This window comes from Peromyscus leucopus, chromosome 15, assembly GCF_004664715.2.
Source record: "Peromyscus leucopus breed LL Stock chromosome 15, UCI_PerLeu_2.1, whole genome shotgun sequence".
Lineage (NCBI taxonomy): Eukaryota > Metazoa > Chordata > Mammalia > Rodentia > Cricetidae > Peromyscus > Peromyscus leucopus.
This window is the reverse complement of record NC_051076.1, coordinates 21184527-21196530: the sequence shown is the minus strand read 5'-3', so window position 1 is coordinate 21196530 and position 12004 is coordinate 21184527. Positions and strand designations below refer to the sequence as shown.

At 41.7% G+C, this 12004-nt stretch overlaps 1 protein-coding gene across 1 annotated transcript in view; it reads right to left on the bottom strand.

Moving 5' to 3' along the window:
• Positions 1–6278: 6278 nt before the first annotated feature.
• Positions 6279–12004, bottom strand: part of Adss2 (adenylosuccinate synthase 2) — a 32348-nt gene continuing 26622 nt past the window's right edge. The window contains exons 12-13 of the mRNA XM_028865500.2: positions 10047–10196; positions 6279–7322 (exon numbers count right to left, since the gene is read on the bottom strand). Of these exons, the coding sequence (XP_028721333.1) occupies positions 7270–7322; positions 10047–10196 (203 nt within the window). The 3' untranslated portion in view covers positions 6279–7269. The remainder of the gene's footprint in view (positions 7323–10046; positions 10197–12004) is intronic.

Below are 12004 nucleotides of genomic sequence, written 5' to 3'. Positions count from 1 at the left end.
GGTGGCGCACGCCTTTAATCCCAGCACTCGGGAGGCAGAGCCAGGCGGATCTCTGTGAGTTCGAGGCCAGCCTGGGCTACCAAGTGAGTTCCAGGAAAAGGCGCAAAGCTCCACAGAGAAACCCTGTCTCGAAAAACCAAAAAAAAAAAAAAAAAAATCAGACTCCAGTCCATGTAGACTAGAATTTAAGGGATACAGGGGAAAGGAAGGCAAGCTATCGAAACAACTTGTACTGAAGAAACAGAATATTACATATGAATCAATGTTATGAATGTTATTGAAGGGTTCACAACATGCCCCCACGGTTGCATATACCAGGCAGACACTTCCACCTAGCCAATTCCAGTCAGGATAGGCATTTCCGGGTCAGGGCGTCTCTCGTAACCAGGATACCGGGCGGACCTGGACACCTCCGCCTAGCCAGTTCCAGGTCAAGATAGCCATTTCCGGGTCAAGGCGTCTCGCGTAACCAGGATCCGTGACGTTACATGGCCACATAAGCGCGCAACGTGACCATGTGATCTACGCACACGTGTGGAGTAGTGACGTGACCTGGCCACGCCCCCAGCCGGTTTTAAAGCAGAGCGCCATGTTCCCGGTTCCCTCTCTTGTCTTCTTACTCTTCTCCACGCACGTGTCTCTCCCACAGGCCTGCGCACTCTCTGTCCCTGTATCTCTAATAAACTCTTATAAGCGGATTCTGTCGTGTTTCGTGACACTTCCTTGCAGGGTAAGAACACAACACAGCTAAATAACTAACAGTTATAGACGCAGATTTACGAAGGACTGGCTCGCGTGCTCACAAGAACTGAGAAGGCCTGTGATATGCCCCTGTCCACAAACTGGAGGCCCACAGAAGCTGAGGTTCTAGTCCCAGCCAAAAGTTCCAAGAACTTGTATGGAGGGAGGGTACTTGTGTGTTAAGTCCTGGTCAAACCTGAAGGCCTGGGGTCTTGCGTAATATTAGCAGGACCAGCCTTAATATTATACATCCCAGGGGCTCAGGAGAGAGAACTACTAACAGTGAGAACTATTTTGAGGAAACAGAATCTCAGCACACCGAGCTCTATAGTCCACTTGCTTTAATTCCTCTGGCATAACATTCTTTATACACAGCTTCAGGTCTGTTCTCGTGTCTAGCTCCTTTCTTGCCTGATTCTCTCTATATTTATCTATTACTCCCTCAAAGTTCTATCTTAATTCTCTCACCTTAACTCTGCCTCATCTAGGTCCTTTTCAGCTTGTTCTTACCCAGCTAGTACTTCCCCATCTGGCTCTTCCTCATCTTCCATCTCGTTCCTCTAGTACTCTCTTCTAGCCCTACAACCTAGTTCTTCCCCATCTCAGTTTGTTCCTCTCAAGTTCTTAGCCATCTAGTTCTTCCATTCTCTTTTCTCTTCTCCGTGGCTCATGCCCTCAAAGTCCTGGTATATATACACTTACAAGCATAATCCCTTGGCAGTGTAAAGCCAGGCTTCCAAGGTCAACTGGGGGTGTGTGTGTGATAAGAATCACATAGAGAGGCAATAACCGTTAATTATCATTTGCAACCCCAAAGGGAAGTGACCAATGGGGAAATGAATTAAAGCTAAATTCGGGTAATATCTAAGAAGAGGGATCTTATGTGCTCAACTATAGTCTTAAACGTGATTAGTAGAAAATGAATCTAGGTCAATGGGAGAAAATAAAACCGCCTTTTTTTCTTTTTTTGTGGCTCCTATCTGTCCAAGCTATCTGCCATTTATCTGCAGGGCAGGGGGAGGCGTGTTCAGTCCCTAGTGTACAGCTAGATGCCTCTGGTGATAGTTTTTTGTTGTTTTGAGACGGTTTCTCTGCGTAGCTTTGCACCTTTCCCGGAACTCACTCTGTAGCCCAGGCTGGTCTCCAACTCACAGAAATCTGCCTGCTTCTGCCTCCTGAGTGTTGGGAATAAAGGTGTGTACCACCACTGCCCGGCACCTCTGGCAATAGTTAAAGGGAGATCTGGAACTAGAGGTAAGGTTTGGGAAAAGAGGAAGGTAAGAAGGGAGGGTCCGAGCTGAACTGTGTAAAGCTATTACTTAACATCCACCTGACCTAGGCGGTATCTCCTTGTGGGATTTACCTTAAATCAGGAGACTTGCAAGTGGGCTGTTATCACTGTTAGTCCTTCAAAGTGGCCAAGGGAGATATCTGATTCCAGAGAAAGCCTTTCCTGAGGCTGTTCTCCAAAGTCCTGAAATGTGTGTGTCCTGAGAGTGATCAGTCCACACTGCTAGCCCTTCTTAGGGAAAGGTCAATTGGGAAAACCATGAAGGCACACATGATTTTCGTAACAGAAGACAGCTGATACATAACAAGCCAAGCAACACCAAAAGCTCCTTGGAATTTGGCTTCCTCTGGAGCAAATCCTTGATCCCTCCAGGTAGTGATTTTGCCATAACCAGCTGAGTTCCTATGATATATTCCTGCAGCCCTCCAAATGAGGCCCCTGCATTTGAATACTTGGTCCCCAGCTGGTGGCCCTGTTTGGGTAGCTTTAAAGCACGTGGCCTTGCTGGAGGAAATATGCCATGGAGAGCAGGATTTCAGGTTTCAAAAGTCACACGCGATTCCCAGTCTCCCCTCTTCTGGCTATGGTTCCAGGTGGGAGCTCTCAGCTTGCTGCTCCAGCCACCATGCTCGTTTGCCACCTTTCCCCACCAGGACTCTTACCCATCTGCGCCAGGTCACAGCTCATGACAGACAGCCTTGGGCTGCATGGTAACTTGGTAGCTTAAGGTCATTCAGTCTCCATGGAGGCCCAAGAGCAAGCCAAGAACTCTCTGGAAAGAACAGTAGTTATTCGGAATGGTGTAGCTCTGTGTTCCAAAGGCCTCTTCTGTGATTCCGAGCCTGCCAACGTCTCTAAAGATCGTTCCTGCTTGCCACAGACAAACCCACTGGATCATGTTGCCCAATGGTGGGGCAGCGTACAGAACAGCCTGGGTAGAGCATTGTCCCGTCATGAGCCCAGCTCAGAACCATCAGGTTTTGGAAGTATGCTGGGTCTATGAAACTGAGATTCCTTTATTTCAATCATTCGTTTGGAAAACTAGCAGCTTGGTCAAATGAGGAATAGGTTGTGTATAAATATAAAGAGGCCCAGTGGGCGTGACCCTCTGTTCCGCTTGTGGGCAAGGTCAGATGCAACAACCTAACCTTTCCTTTAGGAGGGCTATTTTTTTTTTAAGTTTCATTAAAATTATTTGTACTTTATTATTTATTATTTTCTTGTGTGTACACGTAGATGGGGCATGTATGTTGTGTCCATAGAACATGCATGGAGGTCAGAGGACAACTTACTGGAATCAGTTCTCTTTCCACCATTGAGCAAGGGATGTGAGAATTTGCTTAATCAATGGATCATACCCAAAACACACATGGGAGAGATGCATGGGCTCTTGGGGAACCACTACTCGTTTTTCTTATTGTGGCAATGACACTTCTAATCACCCAGGGATACTTAAGCTTTGGACTTAACTATTTCCTTAGGCACAGGCAGTGCTAACAACTTCCAGGCAGCATCTCCCACCAACTAGTCCTCAGCTCATGGGTCAAAGCACCAATATGGGATTCTTCCAAATACTAAGTATTATTCTCATTAATCCTTCTGGAACTGAAAGGACCTCACAGGTTCAGAGACACAGCGCTGACCCATACCACCACAGATCCCAATCTCTGTAAGTTCTGCAACGCCAGTTTCAGAACTGGAATCAGCCAGTTCTGAGCCAGTCCCCACAAAGGTGAATCATTTTTCCTCCAATGCACACAACATCAGTAAGAGCCCACATGATCCTTGGAGGGAAGCTGGAGGAAATATAACAGCACATGCTCTGGGTGATGAGCTGGGTCTTTTGGTGAGACCAAGATCCCCATTCATATAGACAGTACTAAAGATGGAGCCCAGGGCCTTGAGCATTCCATGCAAGCGCTCCACCACTTGGGCTGTACCTTTTGTTTTAGCTGAAAGTACAACACTTAGACAATGAAGTCTGATTGTTTCTCAATGGCAGTTTGTCAATCTTGGCCTTAGAACTGTATAATCCTCTCACATATAGATTGCCAACAATTTCCACTTCACAGTTAACAGTTTGCCCTTCTCATGCCGTACGCCTTGCTAAATAATTGTTTCTTGGGTTTTTTATTGTTTTTTATTTTTCAAGACAGGGTTTCTTTGTAGCCTTGGCTGTCCTGGAACTCACTCTGTTAACAAGCTGGCCTTAAACTCAGATCTAACTGCTGGGATGAAAGGCACTCGTTGCCACTGCCTGGTTTCGGCCTGTTCTTAAGTGATTACCATAGAAAAGTACCAATTCATGTCCTAAATCTAGATTGAATACCAATTTAGCATCAATGACATACAAAAATTCTGGTCCCAGCAGCTGTCCCTGCTCTTATTATTGTCAATTATATTTTTATAAAATGCAATAAAGTACCATAATTGTTAAAACATCAATGCCAGTTGCCAACACCTACCTTTAGTGAAGATCTTTGGGTACATCCTCATGTTTTGGGCCATCTATACTTTCTTTAGATTCACGCATTTTTCTAATTAGCTTTGTTTCTGGCATCCTTGGTATTTTAAGGGTCTATATTAAAATAGCTTTTTGAGTTTTTTCCCCCCCTCAGGTTCTTAAAAAAAAGTCATCTTTTCCCATGATAGTGCCACACATTTTGATTACAGTTGCTTTGTACCGACTGAAGGCAGAACCTCTTGAGCCATGTGTACCACACACCTCGGAGGAGTCCTGAAAGATCAGTTCAAGGTAATCCTGAGCCACATGGGGACTTTAGGCCAGCCAGGGCCATCCATATAAGACCCCATCTGAAATAAGCACATACAGCCTCTCACATCATCTTTTCAAAACTGTCTTATATCAGCCCTCCTAATTATTCTACAGTAATCAATTAATATCAAATATGCATACTAACCCTCCCTGCTCACGGATCTTGTGCTACAGTTGGATAAGCTTAACTCTGTGGTGACTCCCACTTGCAGTCATTCAATAGTCTACTAAATTTTAAAAAGTTGTATTATGCCCACCACATGCATATAAATGTCCACGAAGGCCAATAGACAGCATTAGACCTCCAGACTTGGAGTTACAAGCAGCTGAGAGCCACCGTGTAGAAACTGAACTCTGCTCCTGAGAGGGCAGCAAGTGATCTAAACCGCTAAGCCACACATCTCTCGGTCCCTAGCTCGGGTTTTCTGATTCAGCAGCTCTACCGCGGCTTAGCTGTAACAGGCATTCCGTTCTGACCCACAGGGCTCTCCCATCAACACGCACTGGTTATTTGGCTAAGCGTCCCTCGGTCTGCTGCCAACCTCACCAGCCCCTTGCTCATTTGCTTCCATTTCTCCAACTCTGCAGATTTGTTCTAGTCTGGACCCTGTACATTTCCCTCATGCTAATTCATCTACTTAATATGTTTAAGCATCTGAAAGCCTTCTCTGGCCCTTGTAAGACATTTTGATTAGGTCCCACTCGTTTCACTACGCACTGCTTCACTGGAGCACACAACCCCGTTCAATGTTTAGCATGCTGCCCCTACCATACGCTTCAGTGAGACAGCACTTGTCCCTGCTACCGCATCTTCAGTATCTAGGGGAATATGGCACATACAGCCTAGTTACATAAAACTGTAATAGTCATCAATGGTTTGAAAGGCAGCTTTATTTAAAGAACAGACCATTGTAGTTGGAGGATTTCCATCCCTCTCCTAATCAATTGATAGCTCACATTCAAAGAGAAACTAAATTATCCAGAGTGGTTTGAAATCAGTAAATAACAGCAATCGGAGACATTTTGGGTAACAGAGGAAAAATTCCTGACTTGAATGAAAATGAGTTCATTCGTGAAAATGTTTCAATAATACAATGCTTATAGCCAAGAATACAGATCTTCCAAGACCTTCCAGTTTCCACAGTGAGAAGCAGGACTTACCGGCACCACTCTTTTCTCACGTTACAGAGTGGGCTGGTGGGGCCACCAGTGTTCATCATTCAGAGTTCAATGAAGCTGCTCCTATTTTAGAATTGTTCTTGAACCACGTATTAATAAAAATACTTGAGTGATAAGACATTTAGATCCTCCCGAAGATCCTATTGATCTCTGCCGACCTTGTGGGACACCCTTCCTCCACACTAGAATTACTAGGGACAGAAGAAAAACCACACACACACAGCATACTGGAAATATTTGGTTCTTTTTAATCAGCTATTGATGGTTATAATAAAATAATTTCAAGTGATACCTAATTTAAACATTTAATAGTTCTTGGAAGGATAATCTACAGCACAATGTAAAGCCTAGCTGTCAAATAATACCTCTTTGTTTTTTTCAAGAAAGGAGAGATGAAGGCATGATCAAAATTATGGGTGACAATTGGGGTTCATGTGGGTACGTATGCTTCATTTTGTAGATATACTGGCAGGCACAATGTTGACAGCCACCCACTGTTCTTAGAAATAACAGTATACTTAAAAAATAAAAAAGGAAAGAGATACATTTGAGCTCATATCTGAAAACAAAAAGTATTCACCAAATATCACAGTTTTTTAATAATTATTTTTTAACATTAAAGTTGTTATTGTAGGGAAACATTTCTTCTTTTTGAACACTGAATTAATGTTCATTGTATTAAATAATTGTAGAGAGAACTAAGTTCTGTATTCTACACAAATTAAAGGTCCCATGAACACACTACCCCTCCCAACCAAAGCTCAATTTTGCAATGGCCTCAGCAGAAAATAAGCAGTTCACAATTTAAAAGAATTCAGAGCATTACAAAAGTTGACAGAACCTTCTTTTCATTTTTTTTCTAACAGCAAAGATTACAATGACAGAATTGAATGATCAGAATGTAAAAATATTTGTGCAAAACTGCATTAATTGTTCTTACCATCTAGTCAGGATAAAACTCAACCACGATGACAATAATGAAGAACTACACTGGAAGTTTAGATTCAAACAACAGGGTTATACAATTACTAAACACGGAAAGGAACTGTGTGGCACCAGGAGCAGCAGGAGCAGCAGATGCGGCAGCCATGCCAGCTGGGAAGCTGGATGGGAGGAGGGCGCCAGTCTATCATATCCATGACAGCTATCCGTCAGAGACTGCAATCCAATGCCAGCTGGAAACACATTGCAATGTCTGTATTCTCGAATTCGCAGAGCATAGAGAAATGTCTAAGTATCTCCCCTCCCTCTCAAGGAGTGTCTTGTGCACTGCCGGCAGTCCTCAGAAGAGCTGAATCATGGACTCTCTGGATTTACCTACACCAATCCACTTAACTGGAAAACAAAACAGGAGAATAGCATCAAGTCCCTTGTGACATTCAACCTTGGGATGAGAGAGGAGAGTCCTGCTAGGCAAGAGCTAAACTCCTACCTGTCCTTCATTTTAAGATAAAAGTAGAGGTTCAAAAGTAAAGAATCAGGTTTTGTTCCAATGTCATTAACCAGTACTATGAGGGATTGACATGAATTTTTTAAAGTTACTATTATTTCTTAAAGGCAGAAATACAATAAATACTGAGTATTTTTTATCTCAAAAACAAAGTAGAACTATGGGTATGAATCTGTTAGATAATTTAGTGTATAAAATTTTTTGAGGTGGGGGCTGGAGAGATGGCTCAGAGGTTAAGAGCACTGCTTGCTCTTCCAAAGGTCCTGAGTTCAATTCCCAGCAACCACAAGGTGGCTCACAACCATCTGTAATGAAATCTGGTGCCCTCTTCTGGCCTGCAGGGATACATGCAGGCAGAATATTGTATACATAATAAATAAATAAATCTTTAAAAAAAAAGATTTTTTTTGAGGTGGATTAAGAAGCTCTCCATTAATGTAGAGTTTGAGGTACGGGAGGAGGGCGGGGGCTGGAGAGATGGCTGGTTCACTGGCTCGAAGCACATGCTGCTCTTGCAGAAGACCCTGCTTCAATTCCTAGCACAACATGATGACTTAAAACCATTCAAACTCTACTTCCTGGGAATCTAGTGCCTCTTCCAGCTCTGTGGGCACTGTATGCATGTGGCACATATATACCATGCAAGTATACATAAAACAGTAATAAATCTTTAAAAAGCTCTTCCATGTAAAAATTTTTAGCATATTATAAACATAACATGATTTGTTAAAGTTGTTTAAAATTGAAAAACTACATACTGTGTTACTTTTTGTGTTTTATTCTAAAAATGACAGAAATGTACAGGTAACACTGTCTTCAATCACACAAAAGTGATTTAAAGAAGTCATTTGACTTTTTTAAGCCATTAGAAAATTAAGTTGTAAATATTTCGGCTTTAGGTTTTTTCTTTAAGATTTCTTGTCATATACTGTTCAAAAAATGATGAGCTAGTTTCATTTTTAGCCTTTGTTTTATGATTTGCAAGTATACCATGTAAAAATACATAGTGTGGTCAATTTTGCATATTTTCATTTCTGGACCACAAAGGAATTACTATTGCCATTCAAAGGTAATTTAAACTTATAAAGTAAGTGTTTCAATTATGTTATCAATAAAGGTGAATTCCTTTTGAAGTATTTTTAAAATAAAAACTTGTACTCTAAATCACAAAGAGAGGTAATCCTCCAGTTTTTCTAAGGATTGCTTCCTGTCAGCAGCCTGTCCTAAGATTCTTCTAGAAAGGATGCTCACTAGAAAGGATGCAACAGATTAACTATTATTCTGTTTTAATTATACAGTAGTTATCATTCTTTCACCCTCAATGACTATGACAGTAAAATCTTGGTCCAAATTAGCAGAAACAAAGAACTTTTTAAATAAAGTTCCTAATAGAAAAGATAAGCAAATATCAAAATCTACTGTAAGTTTTACATTAAAATGTATAGAAATATCCTGACAAGTTTGAACTACACAGTCTTAAGGAGTGAGTGGCTTAATACAAGTCCAAGGCAATGACTGGTCATCTCTACCTCACAGTTCTAATTATTTGTAGAATTCCTGGGTCCCCCGAGGCACTGGCAGGAGAACCCTTTATGGTGTTTTAAGGTTCATTAAGATTCATCTATTTCTATTTAATGACTTGACTGAAAGCCGTTCACAAATATGCTCGCTAAGTTTGCCATCAAGCTGGGAGGGAGCCTAGCAGTCTGGAAACAAGAACCATGCTGAACTGAATCATGAATAAAAATGGAACACAACAGAGATATGTAAGTACATATGCTGTGTGTGGAAAATACCTCCCACCTACTTTTTCTTGTCTCTAGTTCCCATCAACAAACAACGTAAACAAAACGATGAAAGAAAAAAAGCAATCATGTAACAGAAAGGCCACATTAACTTTATTATGTCCAACCCTGGCCATCTTGTTTTATATATCCATTCCTCATTCTTTTGTTTGTGTTCTTTGTTGTATTGACAGAGTTTTACTATATAGCCCTGACTAACCTCAATGGGGGTGGGGGGGAACCGCCTACTGAAGATTGGGCTTGGATAAGCCTACAGGGCATTTTCCTAATTGGTGATTGATAGGGAAGGCCCAGTCTATTTCAAATGGTACCAGACCTGGGTAGGTAAACAGCTGAGCAAGCCAGTAATCAACAATCATTGATGGATGGCCCCTGTATCAGCTCCTGCCTCCCAGATTCCTGTCCTGTTTGAGTTCCTGCCTTGAATTTCTTCAATGACAAACAGTGATATGAAAGAGTAGGCCAAATGAACTCTTGGCTCTCCAAGTTGCTTTGGTCATGGTGTTCCACTACAGCAATAGTAATGAGATACAGCAACAGACATGAGATGCCCTATTATATTATACTCTATCATTTCCTAATGTCTGTCCAAGATTTCAACTCTTAAGAGCAGCTTGGGCCAAATGATAAAAACAACCACAACATTTGCTGATGAGAGTAAAAGCCATCAAAGAATTACTAATCAAGAGAAAGGACTAGACTCAATGTCCCAGGAGGAAAACCAAAACAAACCCAAGAACAACAACAAAACGCCACAAACTAACATAACAGAAAACCAAAGACAGCTGCTCATAAAATGTTTACCTGGTATTTGAAGTTCATCTTCAATAAACCGAACATAATTCTGGGCATTGACAGGTAGCTCCTTAAATGTCCTTGCATTAGATATGTCTGTGTTCCATCCCGGGAAAGACTTATACTGAACTTCCACTTTATTTAAGACTTCTTGGTTTGCTGAAAGTTAAGAAGTATATGTGTTTATGGAACACACTGCCTGTTGCCAAATGATTGTTTTGTTTTTTAGACATGGTTTATCTTCAGTCCAGGCTGGCCTTGTACTCTTGGCAATCCTCCTCCCTTCAGCCTATCCAAGTTCTGGAATTATAAGCATGGACCACTATGCCCAGTTCAATCAAATGGCTCTGACAAAAGAAGGTTCAAGAACACTTATCAAAATCCTCGAAACCAGACATGTCAGAATTTAGAGCTTTCAGACCATTAGAAAAGTGAACACCAGCACACAACCCTCTAGGGTGGTATTTTATAAACCAACGTGTCTTCAGCAACATGATTTTACACTGTGAGTAGAGAAAGATGGCATGGTTATCCCATCAGTTACAGTGGCTGGTGAATGAGCTCTGTTCTGTTTCTGCAGCATTTTGAATTCTATACCATAACTATGTGTGTGCACAACAGCAAGGCTGGAACAGCTCCAAGCCTCAGCCATCGACTGGGGGATGGAAAACTGCTTTCTTAGTCCACCTAATGACTTCCTCTATATCCCCTGCTGGAACCGGCATGTGCACTGCAACGAGGAGCAGTTTCTCTGACTGCAGACATGGTGGGCAGTGTGGTTCACTATTCGGGTTTCCCTCTTCAGAGCAGAGTCCCAAGAATGACCGAGACCATGTACCAGCTAGGGAGGTTTTTGGAAATATATAGATCTTTCTATAAAAATATTAACAAAAAATAAAAACAAATGATAAAATGTGGTGATATTTTCTTTGTGATCTAACAAAGTTTGCCTGAAGACCAGAGTGTGGAGCTAAGCCACTAGTTAGCCATAGAGGCCAGGCAGTGGTGGCACATACCTTTAATCTCAGCACTCGGGAGGCAGACGCAGATGGGTCTCTGAGTTTAAGGCCACCCTTGGCTACACAAGATTGATCCAGTCTAAAAGACAGAGCCAGGCAATGGTGGCACACACCTGATTCCAGTACTTGGGATCTCATGCCTTTAATCCCAGCACTAGGGAAGTGAGACAAGAAGTGGTGTGGCTGGGAAGAGATAGATATAAGGCAGGAGGAGACAGGAGCTCTTACAGGCTGAGGAGTTGTTGAAGTAAGAGGTGGTGGCTGTGGCTTGCTCTTTTGTTTCTCTGATCTTTCAGGCAAGCTTTATTTGTTAGATCACAAACATATTACCACAATACAAGTTCAAGTTAACCATCCATCAATTCAATGGTCTCATAGTACTCGGAGGAAGACAACAGAATCCGAGTCTCTACAATCTACTCTCTGTAATGTCTAACACTCGAAGGGAGCCATGAGGCACGGGAACAGCAATCAGCTATACTACATGTACTGCGCTGTCCTCACAAGCAATGCTTCTGAGAACATTCTACAACACTTTTTGGATGAAAATCTCCACCTTGGAGTATTTCTGAAGGAATCTGGCCCAAGTCAGCTTAAAAATACAAAACCAAAAAGCATAAATTTGACAAGCTTATATGTTTATGAGTTTTTATTTAATAAAAGGAATTTGTATGTGATTATGATAGATCTTGCTAAGTGTCACTGTATTTGATTGTACTATTCTTTGGTATTTAAGCGTTATTAAAACTCTTAAAACAGCTTTGAGGTAGCATTAACAAGCAGGACATAACATATATGTGAATAATCAGTTTCTAAGTAACCATATCCTAAAATGATAACAGATGCCTATTTTTCTGTAAGAGAAATTGAAAAAAAAAAAGACAGAAACTTATTCTCCATGAATGTCTAGTCTCAGGATCATAGAACTTCCACCCTGCCAAGTTTCAT